Here is a 22,460-nt window from a genome sequence, read left to right as displayed (position 1 = left end):
GTCCATTCTCTACGTCTGTGTCTTTATTCCTGTCCTGCCCCTAGGTTCTTCAGAACCTTTTTTTTTTTTTTAGATTCCATATATACGTGTTAGCAAACAGTATTTGTTTTTCTCTTTCTGACTTCACTCTGTATGACAGACTCTAGGTCCATCCACCTCACTACAAATAACTCAATTTCGTTTCTTTTTATGGCTGAGTAATATTCCATTGTATATATGTGCTACATCTTCTTTATCCATTCATCTGTTGATGGACACTTAGGTTGCTTTTGACAAGTAATTTTTTTTTTTTTTTTGCTGTACGCTGGCCTCTCACTGTTGTGGCCTCTCCCATTGCGGAGCACAGGCTCCGGACGCGCAGGCTCAGCGGCCATGGCTCACGGGCCTAGCCGCTCCGCGGTATGTGGGATCTTCCCGGACCGGGGCACAAACCCACGTCCCCTGCATCGGCAGGCGGACTCTCAACCACTGCGCCACCAGGGAAGCCCTGACAAGTAATTTTAACATTCTTACCCTTAATTAGAATTCAATTTAGAATAATTTCTTTTTTTTAAATTGTAGTGTTAATTTCTGGTGTAGAGCAAGGTGATTCAGTTATACATGTAGTTTTCCAATTCTTTTACAGTATAGGTTTACAAGATATTGAATATAGTTCCCTGTGCTTTACAGTAAATCCTTGTTATCTATTTATATATATTAGTGTGTATATGTTAATCCCAACCTCCTAATTTATCTCTACCCCCCCACCTTTCCCCTTTGATAATCATGTTTGTTTTCTGTATCAGAGTCTATTCTGGTCTATAAATATGTTCATTTGTATCATACTTTAGATCCCACGTATGATATATATTTTTCTTTTTTCACTCAGAATGATAATCTCTAGGTGCATCCATGTTGCAAATGGCCTTATTTCATTCTTCTTTATGGCTGAGTAGTATTCCACTGTATTCATGTACATTTTCTTTATCCATTCATCTTGTCAATGGACATTTAGGTTCATTCCATTTTTTTTTTCATTCCATGTTTTGACTCTTGTGAATAGTGCTGTTATGAACACAGGGGTGCATGTATCTTTTCAAATTAGAGTTTTGTCCGGATATATGCCCAAGAGTGGGATTGTAGGATCATACAGTAACTCGATTTTTCGTTTTTAAAGGAACCTCCATACTATTCTCCATAGTGGTTGTACCAATTTACATTCCCATCAACAGTACAAGAGGGTTCCCTTTTCTCCACACCCTTTCCAGCATTGTTATTTGTAGATTTTTTGATGATGGCCATTCTGACCAGTGTGAGGTGATACCTCATTGCACTTTTGATTTATATTTCTCTAATAGAATAATTTTAAATTTATTGGGTTGTTTTGAGGATCAAAGTTACCAAAGCTGTGAACTGCCTGGCATGCAACAGGCCCTCAGAGTGTTGACTCCTTTCCTGTCTTAGTTTTGACACTTTATGCAATCATTTTATTTACAGTGACTTTTATGGACTGCTAAGTATATCAGAGAAAATGTTACCCCAATTAACAATACCCTAAGTTTCATCCAAACTGTGGATGATGTGCTGTAAAACAAAACCACATATTAGCATGTGAATCAGTTGCAGCCAATATTGTGGTTAATCAGGAATTCTATGTACTCCCTCACCCAGCGGAATGCCTTGTGCATAGGTCTTTAATAGAATTTCTTGTTGAATGATAGCCACAACCTCCAAGTGTGACATCCTCAGTTCCCCTTATACAATTTTTTAAAAAATTTATTTATTTATTTATTTATGACCGCATTGGGTCTTCATTGCTGTGCAAAGGCTTTCTCTAGTTGTGGTGCTTGGGCTTCTCCTTGCAGTGGCTTCTCTTACTGCAGAGCACAGGCTCTAGGCCCGAGGGCTCCGTAGCTGTGGAACGTGGGTTTGTCCCCTGCATTGGCAGGTAGATTCTTAACCACTGCAGCACCAGGGAAGTCCCACACCTTATATAATTGATTTTAGTAATAAGCTTTATTATACTCAATGCTGAAGTAACTTCAGGTTTTATTCTACAAACTTCTTGGTTATTTGGATCCCAAAAAACGTCAAGTTTGTTCCTTGTGCAGCAATCATACTAGTGCTTGACTCCGAATGATGACCTTTACTGTTTAAAAGAAAAATGCTCCCACGTCTGATTTCGTCTTTACTTAAGGCTTTAAACGCCCAGCTGGTTGTTCGTAGAGCCGAGGCCTTCTGCGCACCCTGTAATTTTTCCAACCTGGACAAGGACAAGAAGGCCATCAGGTCCCACCTTCCGCGGCGAGAGGCTGCCTTTGTTTCCTCTCTGCAGCCAATGGCTAACACACATTTCAGACAGGAGGCTGCAGTGGGTGAGTCACCCTCCGCAGATCCGCCAGGCTCCGCGCGCAGCCACCTCGCTCCCGACGCCCCGGGAAACGGCTCCCGGCACACCCGGCGGTTCTGACTGGGAGCAGCCGTTCCCACATGCCCGACGTGGGTCCCGATGGACGCCGACCTGCGCCAGACCCGGGCGCCCGCAGTAACCCACCGCCGTGAGTACCCGCGGGCCCTCAGCGCCCCCGCCCCACCTCCCGGGCCTTCGCGGCGTCTCCAGATGGTCGCCGACCTCGCGGGTCGAGGCCCCGGCGGTCTCGGGGTCGAACAACAACACCACGCCTCCACCATCTCCGCGACCCCCTTAGGACCCCCTGACCGCACTGGCAGCGCGCGGGACTTCCTTCGCGGGGCTGGATTTCCGGCGGTACTAGCTTGGGGCGGAGGCGGGACTTCCTGCGGCGCCTGCGTGTAGTGGATTGCCGGCGCGGGGCTGAGGGGGAGCCGCGACTTCCGGCGCCGGAAGTGTGGGGCGTCGGGCTGCCGGGTCTTAGAGCTGTGCGTCTGCGTCCGTCCCCGGCGCCGCGTGGCTGGGAACCCACGGGCAGCGCACGGCACGGCTGGCACTGCGCGGTGGCGGGCTCGGCGGCGGCGTGACAGGTGAGTGCCGGCCTGCCATCTTCAGCCCGGGACGGGCCGCCTCTCTGTGTGTGGCAGCGGCCTCGCGCCGGGCGGGGCGTGCCTGTGGGGGCCGGCGGCCTAGTGCCCTCGGACCCCGCGCCCTCTGACCCCGACCGCGCGCCCCCGAACCTGGACCGCGTCTCCCCCGAACCCGCGCCCCGACCTGGACCGCGTCCCCCTCCGACCCCGAGCCCGGCCGGGTCTTGACGTGGTTGGAACGCGCGCCCCTCGCCCAGAGCGGCCTGTGAGGCGGGTCCTTCGAGGTGCCCGGGAGTCTCCCGCCCGCAAGCGCGCAGGAGCCCGGGGGCCGTGGGCCCCTTAGCGGGTGTGGGGCCGCGGGAGGGGCGCCGCGACCTTGGGCAGGAGTTGCCGCGGGTCCGTGTGCAGCCTCGCGTCCTGCAGAGTGCTCGCACGGAGGCATCGGCGAGTGTCCTTTCTTAGAGCTCTGGACAGCCGCGCGCACCTGTTGTGTCCTGGCCTTGAGCTGACACCCCAGCCCCTTCCCCCAGGGGTACCGACAGCCCTCTGAATTCCCTAGTCCTGGTTTTACTAAGAAGATTTCACAGTTACGTATTTCGTCCGCGATTCGAGGACCTTAACAATTAAGGTCTTTAAACAGTCTTGGTTGTTTTCCGGTTATACATGTCCCCAGTCCCGTCTCACGTCCAGAGCTGGTGAGCGTGTGTTTCGTGCCTTCGACTGGGTCAACGATAGGACACCTTACCCGGGTTGACCGAGGGTGGACTGCGGGGCTGTCTCTGGTTGATGTCGCTCAGCAGTAGAGTTTGGTGTTTGCCTCCAGGAATTCAGTAACGGTGCTTACACAATGAAATGCTATGAAAAACTCTACCGACCTTTTTGTGGAAGTCCAGTCACGTTTTGTATTTTTAAGTGCCATATGCAAATTATATCCTTTAACCATTTTGTACACATGATTAACGTTCATGACATTTACTATTCAGGCAGGTGTTTTTCTCTTGCTAAAAGAAAAGTGTTTAAAAATTCCACTGGATATGGAATTGTGAGTAATGTTTTGTAGGTGGGGGTAATAGGCATGTGGCAGTATATAGCAAGGACAAATGAGTTGGACAGAAGGAGAGTTTATATTAAATTCATTTGTTTGACCGATAGGATAGGGAGGTGGGATTTTTGGAGGGGACTATTTATACTTTTTTGAATGTGTTTAAAAAACCAGTAGGACCTTTTAGTCACATAAACCTTCTGTTTAAAGTGGTCATATGCCCTGTGATACAGGGTTAGTATGACTGTTTTGAAGAAAGATGGTTATCTTGGAATTTCGGGCTTCTGTTTTAGTTTGTATTGAGGTGAAACAGTGCATATTGGTTAAAGCAGCTTACTCACCTGTGTGAAGAAGTTTTCTTTTTACAGCTCCATGGCCAATTGACTAAGTGTTTAGTCTGTTAAGTACTCGGGAACTGTACCTCACAGAGGTGTTGTGAGTATTAGTGACTCTGTAGTTACTGATCCATTTGAGCCTCACCACAGACTTCCCAACCCATCAGTATCTCTCCATCATTTCTTTTGTCTGTATTTCCCTTCTTGTCTAGCTTAGGTTCCACGCTACATCACTTCAGTATTCTTTTTACAAACACCTGCAACCTGCTCCATTCTCCATAATGTCATCCTGCAAAACCCCTCAACGTGTTATCAGACATTTAAATAAGATTTATGCTAACACTGACCCATGGACTGAGGTGAACACGGTAGATACGTCCCTTCCTGGGCTAAGGGCTTGTTCTCCACCAGGGTGAGCTGTGGAAGGAAGGAAGGAAGTGGTGGTGGGACCAGTGAAGACTGTGGGGAACAAGATGGAGGATGTGAATGAAGAGGCAAGAGTAAAATTTTTAAAAAGTTTCAGGAAAAAGATTGTGATAGATTAACAGAAAAAAAAAGAAATTTAAAAGATGTTAGAAGAACTAGAGAAACCTACAGATCTAATTTTGGAAGAATTAGAAATCAGGTAAAGTTTAGCTGAAGAAATTACAGGAAGAGACAGAAATTGAATTAGCCAGATAATCTTTGAATGTTAATAACACAGTGTGTGGCATAGGCATTATGAACCCATATTGACATATGACTTCACAGTTTAGAAAGTTACTAAGAGAGAAAATCAGTATGAAAAAAATCATTTGAGGCCAGGTTTTGGGGAACCAAAACCTCTTCCAGATTTATAATTGTTTGAGATGTATGTGTTTGGTTGGAAATTGATCAATGGGAAAAGATGACCAGTGTATTGACTATTTTGTGAAGTGACCAACAAAAGCAGGCAAAGCCCAGAACAACACCATGTGGTTCATGGGGTTGAGGGAGGAGTTAAAGGCTTAGGGACAGGCAGAAGGTGAGGATTTTAAGTTAGTTGTGAAGAAGACTGCTTATTTCCTACTGAAGATACAGAGGCTGGAAATGCCGGTGATGTGATACTTAAGGGACACAATTGTTGAGGTGAAAGGAGGGTTGATACTGCAATTTTCACAGTTCCTATCACCAATTTGTAGAATCTAGGGAATGCATTAACTTCCCAGTTTATGCTTACCAGATGCATAAACTTGCTACTGATGAAGTTCTTAAGGGAGGAAAGAGAAGCTCTTTGCTCCTTTATTTGCTTGATTGAAATGTCTAAAGGTAGTCTCCTTTTTTCTTGAGCTTTCATGGGGTGTTAATATGTTTGTTCCTTGATTGAAATGTCTAAAGATAGTATCCTTTTTTCTTGAGCTTTCACAGGGTGTTGATATGTTTGTTCCTATAAAAAACATAACTTATAAACTGCGAGGTGACTATGATAAATCTCTGTGTTGAAAATCTTGACAACTGAGATGCTGTATGAAGTTAGTAATTTAATATGTATAATCACTGAAAAAGAGAATTATATCGACCTTTTTTTTATGAAGAATATAATTTCTGCATAAGATTCCTTTAAATCAGTTTGATTTCTTGGTCAGCTTTTGTATATGGCGCACTTAAATAGTCTCTAAATGTTTCCCTTAAAAAATTACTGGAATATTCTTCACTGGGATCATAGGAGTTGCTTAATAACGTAAATTTGTTATATTCAAACATTTCAAATTAAATATCAGTATCTTTTTTTGTGTATATAAAATTCTACCAACCACAGATTCTGCCATTGTGAGTTTTTCTTTATACCTTTGTTTCAACTATCTCTAATTTCTATAGCTCAGATTTTTCAGATAAATTTCATGAAAAAGATTCGTTGTCATTTTGTTCTGTCAAAAATTAATCGAAATTAATTTTTCCATATATCATGTAAGGGGACTGATAGTTTTATTTTTTGTTGTCTGTATCTACCAGTAATATAACCTTTTTTTCCCTTCTTGCGAAGAAGCGTAATAATGGTAAGGCATTGGACCTGGAGGCATGATGGAGTCAAACTGACCATCTTTACTGTCTGTGTAGACCTCTCCCAGATTTATACATGCTGCCTAGTTCTCTTTTCATCTCTAGACCCGTACACCTCTTGCTTCCTTGTATGTTAGATATTCAAAGACATTGCCAAAACATAATATATTCAGTATTAGGTTTTGGTTTCTTCTCCATATCTGCTGCCTCATCTCAGTAATCTGATCTCCGTTTCACCTACCTCTTGCCTCAGAAACAAGGGCTATCCTTGATACCTCTCTCTTCCCACCCCCAGCACCCCCCCATCCAGTCCATTCATCTGCCTCTAATCTTAACTATCGTCATTTATTGCCTAGACTGTTTCAGTAACTTCCTAACTGGCTTCATTCATGGTCATCTTATCTTTCCATGTATTTTTCGCATAGCAGCCAATCTAGTGTTGCTTATTTGCTTAAAAACTTGTAAGTAGCTTCCTTTTTATTTTACGATAAACTATAAACACGAAAGAACAGACTCTAAGCGTGTCTCTCCACTTATCTTGCACCATTCTCTCCATTGTTTGCTGTGTTGTAGCTATAGTATTTATTTTTTAATATCTCTGATAAACTAGTCTCGTTCCTGGCTCAGGACATTTGCACATGCTGTTCCTGTCCTTAAAATATTTACTCCCTTTTCTGTTTTCCACATGGTTAACTCTTAGGAATTCTTCAGTCCTGATTTAGATGCCAGTTTGTCAGAATGACCTTTGTAACTCTTTAGCTAATAGCTGGCCTCATAATTTTTGCATATGTCTTTCGAAGCACTCATCACAATTTATGGCTTCTGTAATAAGTTATGAGATTGTGTGTTTAATGTCTGTCTTCCACCTCAACTCTAAGCAACCTGAGGGTAGGGACCAAGCCTGTTCTTTCACCACAACATTCCCAGTACCTAGCTCATCTACAGATGAGAGGACTATTGATGAGTGACTTAATGAAATAATGCCGTTATTATCCCTGCTTTAAAGATGACACAGTTAAGCCTTAGGAAGGTGGTTAAGTAACTAGACCAAGGTTACACAGCCCGTCAGTGGTAGATGTAGCATTCATCCATTTCTATTCATGCATACATTCAACAAATATTTGAGGATGTGTTTATGTCAAGCCTAACAAATACAGTAGTGGCCCCAGTTAACTGTGTCCCCGTCCTCATTGTGTTGATGGTGTAGCGGGGGAGACATTCATTAAGTGAGCAAACTATAAATAAGATCTAAGTACAAGCGTGGTGAGGATCATGAAGTGCTGTGACTAGCGCTTGTCAAGGGAGGCCATTTTGAGGAAGTAATGGTCAAGCTGAGGCTTCATGATGGAAAAGAGCCAACCCTTTGAGGGGTTGGGGTGTGGGGTGGGGGGGGACTTAGGTTTGTATGACTCCCAAACTCATGTTCTTAACCATTGGGCTCTTCTATGGATTTTATTCTGAGTGGGTGTTTAACTTAATTGGGTTATTTATATCCATGTTATTCTACTAAATATCTGAAGTGCAAAACTATTTAGTTCCAGTCACTGTTATTTTTTAGGGAAGCAGAATGTTATTCAGTGTATAACCAAAACTAGTGAGTGAAATAAGGTGTGATGGATTACACAAATTCTTTCTCATTCTCCCATCAAGAGGTGGGCTCAGCCCTCTACTTGAGTTTGGGTTGGCCTTGTGACCTGCTTTGACAAATTGAATATCCAAAAAAGTGAGGGGAATGGAAGATTTTTTTTTTTAATGAGAATTTTAGAGATAAAAAAGCAACCTTTTTTAAGTGTCCTTTTAAAAAAAAGATTTGAGAGTTAAATTTTGTCTATATAATGCTACAAAAAGTAAGTGATAATTTTAATAGATTAATGGATTTCAGATTTTTAAACCTAAACACACAGAATTGACCAATTTGAATGTTTTTAGTGGGTTGTGAAACAAGACTTACTTTTCTGTTGCCATTTTAAACCAAGGCCTATACATGTCTAATTTGAGACTCAAAAGATCTCTGCCTTTGTAGTAGATGTACTTTTCCTATTCCTCCAAGTACAGCTAAAAACACTGGGCATTAAATACAGAAGAAATATGAGACTGAAAAGTGGAGAGAAGAAAGTAGACTGGCTAGATGTATGGGGACCTGAGAAATGATGCAGGGCTGAGTTTCCTGGGTTTTCTTTTTGCCCCATACATCCCGGCCTTGGGCCTGGAGAAACCAGCAACCCAGCAACACCAAAGGGCTCAGACAAGCCCCAAGAAAAGCCAAAAGACCAGGAAAGAGACAGCCTGCCAGACAGGACATGTTTAGAAAACATTGTAGCCCCTGTCTCACCCTTACTGTCAAAGGCAGGGTGGGGAATCTAGACTTTTACCCCTGACAGTCTGTATTGAGACAACACTCTGTGCTTGGTGGTGTCAGTACGGAGCTGGGATTTTCATCTCTGTTGGGTGGTAACAAAGAACACCCTCCTTCTTCCTGTTGGGATGGCCTCAGAAGAAACTTAGTAGAGATTCAGGAGTTTTACCATCACCCGTGGTAATGAGGCCGTGTAGGGCACAGTAACAAAGCACCCCTGGTTCAGTGCCTCTGATACGAGCAGAGGCCAAGGGAGAGGCTGAACTCTAACCCCGCCTGGCATTAACGAGGAGTACTTCCACCCAGATGAGTGGAAGCTGAGTGGGAAGCCCTCACTTCCATCTCCACCTTCTACATCCACCTGGCAGAAACAAGACCGCACCCTTGTTTGCCTGCTGGGGCAATGTCAGAAGAGGCCTGCTGTAATAGAAGACTGAAACCAGATCCCACGCCTGATAGCAGTGCCCACAATATTGAAGCTTAAGTGACAAGTATTTTAAAGCAGCCATCATAAAAGTTTTTCAGTGAGGAAATACTAACACTTGAGGCAAATGAAAAATAGAAAATCTCAGGAAGAAAATATAGGATATAAAGAAGAAACAAATGGAAATTTTAGAACTGAGAAGTACAGTAAATGAGCTTGTGGAATCAGTTCACTGATTCTTTTCCTGTCCTTTCCATTCTTCCAACAGCAGAATGGAGAGGACAGAGGAAAAGAATCAGTGAACTTGAAGATAAAACAATAGAAATTACCCAATCTGAACAATAGAGAGAAAATAGACTGGAAAAAAGTAAACAGAACCCCAGGGACCTGTGAGACTTTAACAAGAGACCTATCTTTCTTATCATCAGAGTCCCAGAAAGAGAGGAGAAAGATAGTGAGGCTGAAAATATGTTTGAAGAAATACTGGTTGAGTATCTCCCAAATTTGGCAAGCCATAAACTTACAGATTGAAAAAGTTTAGTGAAATCCAGGCAAGATAAACTCAAAGAAATCTATGCTGAGACACATCATAGTCAAGCTTCTGAAACCAAAGATGAAAAAGCAGCGAGAGAGAGAAATGTTCCTTTACCTATAGTGGATTTCTCATCACAAACTACAGAGGCCAGAAGGAAGTAGCACATTTTTCAAGTGCTGAAGGAAAAGAACTATCAACTTAGAATTCTCTATCAAGTGAAAACATCCTTCAAATGATTTGTCACCAGCAGACCTACCCTAAAATAATAGGTAGAGGAAATTCTCTAAACAGAAAGGAAATCATGTGGGAACACCAGGAAGGAAGAACAATGGAAAGAAAAAATAAATTGGTAAATCAGTAGACTTCCTTATCTGAAATTAGGTTTGAAGGTTGAACCATAGCCATCTGATGTGGTTCTTAGTGTGTATAGAGGAAATACTAAAGATGATTGTGTTATAAATGGGGAGGGCAAAGGGACACAGAGGAAGTAAGGCTTCTACACTTTACCATGAACTGGTAGAAGTTGATGATCAGCAGACTGTGATAAGTTGTAAAGAGTTAATGAAAATCTAGAGCAGCCACTAAGAAAAATTATATGAAAGAGAGAAACTCAAAAACTAGATAAGTCAAAATGAAATTCTAAAAAATGTTCAAATAACCTACAAGAAGGCAGAAGAAAGAAACAAAATGAGAGAACAAACAATGAATTACGCACTATGCCCAAGTGGGATTTATTCCATGGATGCAAGGTTAGATCAATAGTTGAAAATCATCAGTGTAATTGACCTTAAAAAAAAGCCATGTGATCATATTAAATGATGCAGAAAAAACATGACAAAATTTAACACTTATGAAACTCTCAAAACATGAATAATAGAGGGGGACTTTCTCAATTTGATAAAACAATATTTACCCAAAACCTACAGCTAGCATCATACTTAATGGTGAAAACTGAATATTTTTACCTTGAGATCAGAATAATGCAAGGGCGTTTGCTATCACTTTCTAATTCAACAGAGTACTGGAATTTCTAGCCAGATCAATAAGATAAGAAAAGGAAATAAAGGCATACAGATCAGAAAGGAAGAAGTAAACTGTTCTTTTTTTACATGACATAATAGTCTACAGAGGAAATGCCAAATAATCTACAAAAAAATCTCGAACTAATAAATGAGCTCAACAAGAACGTAGGATTCAAGCTCAGTACACAAAAATCAATTGTATTTTTGTATACCAGCAATTAACATGTGGAGATGGAAATAAAAATACAGTGTCATTTAAAATTGCTCAAAAATAAAAGTATAATCTTCAGGGTAATTTTAGAATGTATGTGTAGAAATTTTATGGGAAAACTACAAAACTGAGGAAAGAAATCAAAGACGATCTAAAACCTATATACCGTGTTCATAGATTGGAAGTCTCAACATAATAAAGATGCCAATTCTCTCCAAATTGGTAAACGGATTAAACACAATTCCTATCAAAATCCTATCAGGATTTTTGTAGATATGGACAAGATTATTCTAAATTTATATGGAAGGGCAAAGGAACTGGAATAGCTAAGACATTTTGAAAAAGTTGTAAGTGATAGGAATCACTAATTTCAAGACAGCACAGAACAGCGGAACAGAATAGGGAACCAAGAAATAATCCCATAGGAATAAAGCCAATTGATTTTCGATCAAGATGCCAAACTTTCTCAATTTAGTGTAGGATGGATAGTCTTCAGCATATGGTGCTAGAATAATTGGATATCACCAGAAAAAAACAAAAACAAAACCCAAAAAACCTTGATCTAAACTTCACATCTTATAAAAATATCAGCCCAAAAATAGCTCATAAATTTAGATGTAACCTATAAAACTAAAATTTTAAGAAGAAAACATAGAAAAACTTTGGGATTTAGGACTGGTCAAAAGTTCTTAGGCATGACTCTAAAATTATGATTCTTAGAAGAAAAATAATTGATCAATTGGACTTCATCAAAATTTAAAAGTTTTGGGAGAGTGGAGTTTGTGTGAATTATATCTCAATAAAGATTTTTAAAAATCTTTAGTTTTTTTTCTTTAAACATACAGCAGTCTCACTCTTGGGCCTTCATCCAAAAGAAGTAGAAACTTAAGTTCACACAAAAGCCTGCATATTATTGTCATAGTAGCTTTATTTACAATAGTAAGAAACTGGAAAGCACCAGAATTTTTTGCAGTAGCTGCACGGTTAAGACAGCTGTACTCCATCCACACTGGAACAGCACCAGCAATCAAAAGGAGGTGGCTGTTGGCTCACATGGCAAGGGGACGGGTCCTGTGAGTGCTAAGCTCAGAATCTCCAGAGGGCACATACTCTGTGCTTGGCATTTGTATAACGTTCTACGACAGCAAAGTTGGGGGATGTATGGCTGTGGGGTGGGCTTCAGAAAAGGTGGGATGCTCTACACCTTACAGAGTGAGGACCCAAAGATACTGTCAGTAGTTGAAGAAGGAAGAAACATAAGTACATACTTAAATTACATGCACTAAAATAGATAGATTGGGAGAAGGAGGGACCAATAAGAGCAAAAAATGAGTAGGTAACGTCCAAGACGTAAATGTGCAGTTGAAGAAGGAAAATCTCATGTGTAAATATATTTCTTAGAATCATATTAGCTGGGACTTCCCTTTTGGTCCAGTGGCTAAGACTCTGCACTCCCAATGCAGGGGGCCTGGGTTCGTTCCTTGGTCAGGGAACTAGATCCCACATGCTGCAACTAAAGATCCTGCACGTGGCAAGACAGATCCCGCGTGCTACAACTAAGACATGGCTCAGCGGAAAAAAAAAAATAATTAGCTAACAGTGATGTGATTATATTGGGAGGAGGAATTGATAATAGCAGGAAATGAGTAGATAATGTCCAAAATGGGTAAAGGAAAATGTTTGCATTATGTGGATATTGGAATGCCGTGCAGGTATGCTGTGTAACGGCGGCCCTGACCACAGGTGTACTGGGAACATGGCTGGTTCCAAGCAAGAGGCATTGTGAGTATGAAGGAAAATGGGGAGCTTACGAACTGAAATACCCCGTTTGCGTTTTTTACGTTGACTAAAATGATATTATTTTAAACATATTGGGTTAGATCATTAGAATTTCACTTGTTCTTTTTTTTAATGTGGCTACTAGAAAATTTATGATTACATGTGTGGCTTGCATTGGATTTCTCTTGGAGGGCATTGCTCTAGAATCTGTAGCCTGGAAAATTCAATTAGGATTGGTTCCCTCTGGGGAGTAGGCTGAGTCTGCCGAGAGTGGGCTAAGGGAGAGTTGTTATTTTAAGCCCTTCTTTGCTGTTTGATTTTTTTTTAAAGGATGTTAATGAAGTTTGATAAAAAGTTACCTCTTTAATAAAGGCTGTGGTCTCTATCTTAAAACATGATAATTTATCACATTCTAATTTACATAATAAATGTTAACATAGTAAGGAAATTTGCAATGAAAAGTAATCATCTATTTTTCCTTCATTTCAGTTTGCTGTGTCAGAAATAAAGTACTTGTTTTTCCTGCTCCTGTTTAGCTTCTTGCAGGAGTGACCAGGATATCACCTTTCAGAAGTAATGCCCACAGAAAGCGGGAGTTGTTCAACTGCTCGCCAAGCAAAACAGAAACGCAAATCTCACAGCCTTTCCATACGAAGAACTAACAGCTCAGAGCAGGAGAGGACTGGCCTGCCGAGAGACATGTTAGAGGGACAAGTGAGTGTCTGGTGAAGATGTGGATCATGTTTGCAGTGTTTCAAACATAGCCAAATATATGCAGGTCTCCAAAGTAGAGAAAAAGTGTGGGTTACCAAAACACACAGCCTCCTTCATAAACCAGTTAAAACTGCTGTCAACAGCTTACACAGAGACAGAATTCGGTTTCCAGGTTAATGTGTTTACAGTACTTAATAAAAAATGTGGGTGTGACAGTTTGGACTAGTTTTTATTCTTTGTACAGGTGAATTGACAGTGTAGTTAGGTTTTCTGTCTCAGAGTCTCCAGAAGAGAAGAGAATCAGGTATAATGATCTCTTTCTGTTCTCTGCAGAGTTTTTGGAATCTGATGTTTCAGTAACTTTTCTTGGCTTTATCCTGTGTTTGCTGTAGTTGAGTGTGTTATCTGCTGTTTATTACATTATGTCTTTCTGATAATTTGGTACCACCTTTGATTAAATGATCTAATATTTTATTGATAAGTTTGCTTTTACTTTTCCTAGTTACTTTATGATGAAGAAAATGTTAGATTTTTAAAAGAACATTGTCGTGAAGCCTAAATAAAATACATGTTATGATAAAATAAATTATAGCTACATCTGCTGTATCTTTACATAGGCGTAAGTATATACGTAAAAAAAATAAATACATATAAATTTATAATCATTCTTTTGCAATTAGAACTAATTCATCAGCCATAATGTTAAAGGAAAATACGGCTTAAATCTGAGAAACTGGCTCATTTGCATATTGACTTTGTTAGAAGCAAGCCGGGATGTGGAGGATGTGTTTCTAGGAGGCAGCTGTGTGTGCTTGGAGCCTAGCGCCGCCTTTTCTGGCACGTGGTAAACGTTCACTTAATGTCCTCTTATGTGTTGACTGGATGAATAAATGAAATGGTTGCATTTTAACTTAAATTTGGAAATAAAATCATAGATTTAAGGAGCCTCCAAAATGGCTTTGATGTTTTTCGTGAGCTCGGATGGCCGTAGCAAAGCATTGCAGACTGGGAGCTTAAACTGCAGACACTGCTTACTCCCTGTCCTGGAGGCAGAAAGCTGGAGGTCCAGGTGTGGGCAAGTTGGTCCTCCTGAGGCCTCTCTCCTGGGTGTGGATGCCATCTTCTCCCTGTGTCCTCACAAGGTCGCCCCTCTGTGGGTGTCTGTGTTCTGATCTCTTCTCATAAGGAATGTTTGAATCAGAGCTGTGCAGTGGAACTTCTGTGATGGAAGGTTGTAGATCTGTGCTATCACATATGGGAACCAAGAGCCACATGTGGCTAATGGGACTGAGGAATTCAAAAAATTGTAATTAACTTACTTTTAAATTTAGTCAAATGTGTCTGTTGGCTACCCCCTTGGATAGTGCAGGTAGTCTAAGATACTTTTAAGTTGTTAGATTTACTTTAATTTCAAGCAGTGACAATTCCACAGCCGCCTCTGCTGGCATCTTCTGTTGGTAACACCATGTTCTCAGGGCCTTCTGCGCTGTCCCCGTTGTGATGTAGAGCCAGCAGGTAGTTGCATCTCGGGGTAACCCTTTATGAGGGTCATTCAGAACTCTGCAGGCGGGTGGTGCCTGCTGGTGGACGAGGAACTCCCTTGTGGGCTGGTGGGGGTGCTCTGCCCAGTTCCGTGGCAGCAGGACAGCGGTGACGGCGTTGGGCATGGGCACTTGGCATGGTAGGCGAGGGGCAGACCTCGGGTGCGAGAGGCCAATGATCAGGGCATCTGAGTGGAGCCATAGGTCATTACCCTAGACAAGGTTGCAGTCAAGCTGTCAGTTCTTGGGGAATCTTTACGGGAATTTTGTGTCTTGGATTCACGAGTCGGAAGCATTTGAGGCACTGGTGCTTGGCTCAGAGGTGGGAGGCCCGTGTCTACACCGGGAAGCATCAACTGAGGCCGGGAAAGGGGCCTCCTGCCTCCTCTTTCACGTCGGCTGTGACAAAACACAGATTCTTTTAGAACTTTACTGAATCCTAGCTTTTGTGTCATGAGTTTTCTCAAATGATACTAGAAGTTCAGCACCTCTCACTTGGGGGCAACCGCAGAGCTGGGCTGTGCTCCGCTTGCCTCTGGTCGACAAGTTCCCCTTTCACTGCACGTCTCCTTCTTGATTGTCTTTATTTTATCAAGTGAAGTTAATGCTGACATTGTCTCCCTTTACAATTATATCTTACATGAAGCTGCATTTACCATTCGAAGTAAAGGTAACGTTTCAGTTGCTGAATAATGACCTTAACATTAAATACTGTGAGGGTAGGTGAGTAGGAATTGATACACGGAAGAGGAGATTGGCCTTGGGAGGGGCCCGCAAGGCTCTCAACCGGTGCCGCCCCCGCCCCTCGAGGAGGGCTAAGTGGATGAGGGGTGCGGGAGAACGGGCAGGGGGAGGCCACAGGCAGGTGGACAGGGTGTCAGACGTTAATTGTGATGGTTTATTTTGCATTCATTGTTATTTTAAGATGTCATTTCTTTTTTTTTTTCATGATTTTCATTGGTATTTTAGAGGGGGGGTTGAGAGAGGCTTTTTTTTCCATGATTTTCATTGGTATTTTAGAGGGTTGTTGAGAGAGGCTTATCACCAATTCTCCCAGATTGAATTTTTAAACAAGTGGTGTCACATATCTTTAAGTAGCTTGTAAAGTTGACGTTCATGTTCTGTGATTATTTCAAAACATGTTGCTAAACGTTGGTATCATTACAGATCATTTTGCCTAAAATTCCTGTCTTCCTAAGAAGTTAATCTGAGAAAGGATTTAATAAACATTATGTCTTATTTTTGTATTTGCAACTCATTAAACATCAAAAAGTTTATGCTGCATATAAATTTGAAAACTCACTTGGAAAATTACATTGGCATCAGTTAACCATTGAAACATTATTTTAGAAATATCTTTTAAGAATTTTGTTTGAAAATAACTCTTAAGTGGTAGGGTGGGGCACATACAAAATATTGTCTAGGCCACACCCTCAGGAGGTTGGAGTGGAGCATAGCCTCTGTCAGTACCAGCAGTGCCTGGAAAGTGAGTGCCTGAGAACACAGTTGGTGCTTAGGACACCGGGCCCAGGAAGCTGCTGCTGCTGCTTCCTTTGACTTCCCGCCCGGTGGGGGCAGGGTGCTGGTGGTGGGCAGAGCACCTGCGAAGGCCTGGGAGCTTCCACATGGGTGTTTTCATTTAGCCGATACACGTTTTGCTCTTACAGCTGAGGGTTCTTTTCCCTCCTTATAACAATCTTCTAGGTATTGAGTAGAGTTACAGGAAATGATCCAGTTTATTTTGCTTGAAGCACAGTGAACATGAGGACTGTAAGGTACATCTTCTATTAGTAAACAGCTTATTAAAATTAATTTATAATACCATATGCTAGAGCTTAAAGACTTTTTATAACTTCATTTTCTACAAATTTGGGAGTTTTTGAATAAGGTATGCTTGTTTCTTTCCTTGTGTAAGGAAGTTACATGTTTGAAGACATGCTTGGTCTTAAATCTCATGCCATCCTGGGTAACCATTTATACAATGTGATTTTAGTTTCATCTGTAGAAATTAGAAACTTTAAGTTCTTTGAGTGTTTATGTATAAGAAATAAAATACGTAAAGATGTAAAATAAGAGTTTAAATAATTCACTTTGGAAAAATTACATTGGTGCTTGGTGTCAGAGTTTCTCGTTCACTCATTCGTTCCTTTTAAGCAGAATCTTCTTTTTCTGCAGGATTCTAAACTGCCTTCCTCGGTTCGCAGTACCCTTTTGGAACTGTTTGGTCAAATAGAAAGAGAATTTGAAAACCTTTATATTGAAAACTTAGAATGTGAGTATCTCTCTTATTTTAAATACTTTTATAACTTTTCACTTCTCCATACAAATATTTGAGAGTTTAATTTGTGGGTAGACATTCACCTTTGTATTCCTTTTCTGTTCCGCTTTGACAAACTTTAGGGGCTCAGGATGGCACACGTTTATTATCTGCCTGCTCTGCACACTCAAGGCAGGGTGTTGGCAGAGCTGTGCTCCTTCTGGAGCATGAGGAGGAGTGTGTCTCCTGCTGGTTTGGGTTGCGATCTCAGTTCCCTGTGGTGTGAAGACAGAGGCCCCCATCTTGCTGGCATTCCCCCTGTCCTTGGCTGGATGGCCTTCCTTCCTCTTTATCTTCAAAGCCATCAGTGGCAGGCAGAGTCCTCCTTGTCCATCTCTGACTTACTCCTAGGGACACGTGGGAAGGATGGGCCGCCTGGGCCACACAGCATCATCTCCCATCAGAGGTCCTTCACCTCAGTCACACCTGCAGGGCTCCTTTGCCACCATGTCATGTGTTCACAGGTTATCTTTGGGGTAGGCAGTATTCTGCTGACCACACCTGGCAATCTGAATTATGATTTTATGAAGAACGAATGCATCTTATAACTTTCCCTACACAAAGTATACTGTAAATTAAGAAAACATTGATTCATTTCTTTAAAATATACTGTGTTTAGAGAATTTCCTAAAATGTATTATCTGTTTGACTTATTAAAGGTAAATCAAAAGAATTTTTAATTAGCTTGGCTTTAGATTTTTAAAAAAAATTTTAGAAACAATGCATTCATTTGCTTACAGAGTCAAGCAGTGTAAGAAGGCAAGATGTACCTTTACCCCCTGCCTATAGGCCCATCCCACACTGCAAAGGAAAACATTTTCTGCATATTTTGCTTTTAGTCCTTCTCACGATAATTTTTGTTTTGTTTTGGACTTTATCCTCTTTTTTTAAATGTCTGTTAAGTTTTAAGGACATACTTTCCAACTTTCCAGCCTTAACACTTAAGCAGTGATTTTGATACAGAGACTTACACTTTCTCTGAATCCAGGGATGCTGCCCGGATGCTAGTTTAGAGTTGGGCAGGTTGGGAAGTCCCTGGCACGACTGATCCATTACCTGTGTCATTCACCATAGCAGTTTTTTTTGTTTGTTTGTTTGTTTTGCGGTACGCGGGCCTCTCACTGTTGTGGCCTCTCCCATTGCGGAGCACAGGCTCCGGACGCGCAGGCTCAGTGGCCATGGCTCACGGGCCTAGCCGCTCCGCGGCATGTGGGATCTTCCCGGACCGGGGCACGAACCCGTGTCCCCTGCATCGGCAGGCGGACTCTCAACCACTGTGCCGCCAGGGAAGCCCCATAGCAGTTTTTGATGAAAGGTTTTTCTAATTGCTTTTCCCTGGGAATGATTTTCCCCACGCAGCTGTCCTTCCTTTCTCCTGCATGTCGTCCTGTCCTGGCAGCCAGATCATCAAATCCTAAGAGGAGGGACGGGGAATTTTCTCCATGTGTCTCTGGAGCTGGTAGCCAGGCATCCACGGCCACAATTAAGAAAGCAGAGGTCAGAAAGGCAGGGTCCGTCTGTGGGCTGCCTTGGCTTCTTGGTCATGATAATTTTTGTAAATTGAAATAATCTTCTATTTTAGCCATGTCAGCCTTAGGCCACATGCATTCATGCTTCACTGTCAAGCGTTGGGAAATGAACCTGTCCTTCTTTACCCTCTCACTGTTCCATTATCTTCAGTTTTTGTTATTATTTTTAAATAATTTTTTAAAATTTATTTATTTATTTTTGGCTGCGTTGGGTCTTCGTTGCTGTGTGTAGGCTTTTTCTAGTTGCTACTCTTCGTTGTGCGCGGGCTTCTCATTGCAGTGGCTTCTCTTGCTGCGGAGCACAGGCTCTAGGCTTGCGGGCTTCAGTAGTTGTGGCACGCGGGCTCAGTAGTTGTGGCTCGCAGGCTGTAGAGTGCAGGCTCAGTAGTTGTGGTGTACGGGCTTAGTTGCTCCGTGACATGTGAGATCTTCCCGGACCAGGGCTCGTACCCGTGTGCTGTGCATTGACAGGCGGATTCTTAACCACTGTGCCACCAGGAAAGTCCAGTTTTTGTTATTTTTATAGAGCTTGTGTTTATAAAATTTATATTATGCAAATGTAACCATAATCAGGATTTTCATGTTTTTTAAGTTGTTTCCAAAAATTGAATACTAATAAATAGCATTTGCATTGTTAAAATATTTTTCACTCTGGAAGTAATTGGTGTGGATCAGTGGTGAAGACAGTGTAATCCTGTGTCATTTAAGCTTTGCTGTTGGAAAATTTAATGTTTTAATATTGGATTCTCTTATAAGTCCACCTTGAAAATTTACAGAGTGAGTAATTATTCCAACTTTTTATCAAATAAAAATTAGGTACCGTGTACTGCATCTGATTTTAAGGGTTTGTTATCAGAGTTGTAGCAACCCAGGTATTACTGAATTTCCATTGTGATCTAAGGTCTTATGTTTTATGAGTTGATGCAGTTTGTTCAAGAAAAACTATAGGGTTACAAACGACTAATGCTGGAGGTACTTGGAGTTTACACTGTCAGTTGCTTAATGGTTTTGGTGGCTTCCTGCTGCCTGTGAACATGTCCAAATGCTCAGGCTGGATCTGTTCTGAGCCTTTTGCCCTCGGCCTTCCTTCCACACCACCCTCCCCACCCTCCCTGTAGCCTCAGCACACCGTGGGCAGCCTGGGTGGTGGCAGGCACAGAGCCCAAGTGCTGGCTGCATGCGCGGCTCATGGGATCTCAGTTCCCTGACCAGGGATTGAACTGGGCCCTGAGAGTGAGAGCCCCGAGCCCTAACCACTGGACCGCCAGGGAGCTCCCAAATGTTAATTTTTTTTTTCCCCACCTTGAATTTTTAATCTTTGAGGTATATAATCCTCACTGTGCTCTGTGGTGCCAGGCAGCAATAGTTAGGTTTTGTTATTGTATGTTTTTTCCCCCAATTTCAGTGTTCTCAGCTAGACTGTAAGTGTTTCATTGAGTTTTGGACAGTGTCAGAATAACATTTTTAAGTGCATTGAATAAAGTACAAAGGACACGAACTATGTTGAAATCCAAGAGCCCTGCTTGAGGACCTGATAGCACAAGGTCTTTCTGGTGTGGGAAGTGTGGTGGGCTTTTTAATTTTGGAATGATGTCTTGAGTTTTTTGGAACTCTGTAAATGTGACCTTGTTTACTGGGGTATCATTCCTGTGTTTGTTTAGACAGTACTAATGTATAACATTTTTATGTGTTCACTTTTGGATTTGGTGAATATACATCAAAAGTACATGTTTTACTTTTCAGTGCGCAGAGAAATCGAGACTCTTAATGACCGTTTAGCTGCCGAAGGACAAGCAATTGATGGGGCAGAGCTGAGTAAGGGCCAGCTCAAAACCAAAGGTAAGGCTGCCTTCCCACAGGGCTCGCCCTACACATTACGCTTGGAGGGAGTTTGGAATTTAGTGGAGGACAGGACTCACTTCCTTTCTGCAGTCATCAGGACTTGGAATAATGTAATTTGGGTGTGGGTGTAGAAGGAAGAGGAGGTTTCGGGAAGCCCCGTGTCCCATGCCCCTGGCTTGCATTGTCCTCCTGTGTGGAACAGAAGGTGGGGCGAGCTGTCTCCCTGTCCCAGCTCTGACGTTCATGGTGCTTTGGTTGTGTGATTGTCTTAACGGTTGGTTCTATGTCTCTGCAGCCAGTCACAGTACCAGCCAGCTTTCTCAGAAACTGAAGACCACCTACAAGGCCTCCACCAGCAAGGTACGTGTGGCTCTCAGCCTGTCACGTGTATGTAGGGTGTGCACATAATGTGCAATAGAGAGAAACCTAATTTTTAAAAGGAGTATTGTTGATGTTAAGTGGCCACAGTGCATAGACACCTGGACGTTACCTTTGTTACTGCGGTTGATACATTATGTGTTAGTGTGGCTTTTTTTGTGGGAAAGTACATTTTGTATTGTTATTTGGCTTGATATGGAGATTCTGAATTTGGAGAAGGTAATAAATGGATATAAAGCAGTGGAACTTACGTTCTGAGGTATAGTTACATTTTAGTTCACCGCTTCTTTAATTTTCTAAGTATGATCAAGAAGTGAAGGTCTGTGTCCAAGGCAAATAGAGATATTTGTCATATTTTGCTTTTTTAAAAATTATCTTCTTCTGACCTGCTTAAAGTGGCAAAGATTTAATTATTTGGGAATTAATTTATCTATGGGGGAGTACTGTTATGAGGTAATATTTTGAGGTAATTTTGTGTGCATCACCACTTTGGAGTGTTTGGAATAAACAAAAGATAAATTAATTACCTAACCTTAATGAGTGTACATTACTTTTGCTAAACCTTAGAAAAAAGTTGAAATTTGTGGTGAGTCTGCTGTGAAGGCTATAGTTAATGTTAACTTTTTACTTTTCCAATTTGCTCTCTTCAGCTTAAAGTTACTTATTATGATATCTACAGTGAGATGAACTGCAATTCAAGGAGCAGCTTCAGTCTTATGCTATTTTTGCTTATTTGAAAGTCTTTGGTAATTTTTTGTTGTTTAAAAATCTGAATATTGCTGACTTTTTGTGTTTCCTTTGATTACTCTAGAGTATAAGTGGCTAATTAAAATTTTTTATTCTGTATTATCTAGCTTACACTTAGTAGTTTTGCAGTTTTTAATAAATTAACATTAAACTACTTCTTTAAAATGTCAGGTGGGGTTATGTTCTTCCTTATCTAACTTCTTGTTATATTGTTTTGAATTATATTGTTTATTCCAGTTTATGTATACAGTGTATGGTCTTAGAATTCCAAAACTTTGTGATCATTCCTTTTTTTTTTTCAATTTTATTTATTTTTGGCTGTGTTGGGTCTTCGTTGTGGTGCTCGGGCTTCTTATTGTGGAGGCTTCTCTTGTTGAGGAGCACGGGCTCTAGGTGTGCAGGCTTCAATAGTTGCAGCATGCAGGCTCAGTAGTTGTGGCTCACAGGCTCTAGAGCACAGGCTCAGTAGTTGTGGCACACAGGCTTAATTGCTCTGTGGCAGGTGGGATCTTCCCGGACCAGGGATCGAACCCATGTCCCCTGCATTGGCAGGCGGATTCTTAACCACTCTGCCACCAGGGAATTCCCTGTGATCATTTCTGAAGTAGAGGAAGAAAGGATTATATAGAGTTACCCCTTACCATGAGTAGTAAAACTTAAGAATTGGGCAAAGGTAAAAATATGTACAAT

The 22,460-nt window shown here is 41.7% G+C and overlaps 1 protein-coding gene across 8 annotated transcripts in view; it reads left to right on the top strand.

The window, feature by feature from the left end:
- Window positions 1-2,360: 2,360 nt before the first annotated feature.
- The window catches only part of WDR37 (WD repeat domain 37), a 59,160-nt gene continuing 39,060 nt past the window's right edge, over window positions 2,361-22,460 (top strand). For 2 of the 8 annotated variants that reach the window (XM_089906618.1, XM_089906619.1), the window contains exons 1-5: window positions 2,361-2,537; window positions 13,239-13,416; window positions 17,133-17,229; window positions 20,547-20,642; window positions 20,941-21,005. In XM_089906618.1, the coding sequence (XP_089762744.1) occupies window positions 13,279-13,416; window positions 17,133-17,229; window positions 20,547-20,642; window positions 20,941-21,005 (396 nt within the window). In that variant the 5' untranslated portion in view covers window positions 2,361-2,537; window positions 13,239-13,278. Of the gene's footprint in view, window positions 2,538-2,841; window positions 2,980-3,479; window positions 13,417-17,132; window positions 17,230-20,546; window positions 20,643-20,940; window positions 21,006-22,460 lie in introns of those variants that run through there. The other 6 variants (XM_022554489.3, XM_089906615.1, XM_022554488.3 and 3 more) reach the window with 6 other exon arrangements.

This window comes from Delphinapterus leucas, chromosome 2 (assembly GCF_059928025.1).
Source record: "Delphinapterus leucas isolate spDelLeu-1000000601 "Yukka" chromosome 2, BTC_Dleu_Yukka2, whole genome shotgun sequence".
NCBI classification, from domain to species: domain Eukaryota; kingdom Metazoa; phylum Chordata; class Mammalia; order Artiodactyla; family Monodontidae; genus Delphinapterus; species Delphinapterus leucas.
This window is presented reverse-complemented; position numbering and strand designations above follow the sequence as displayed.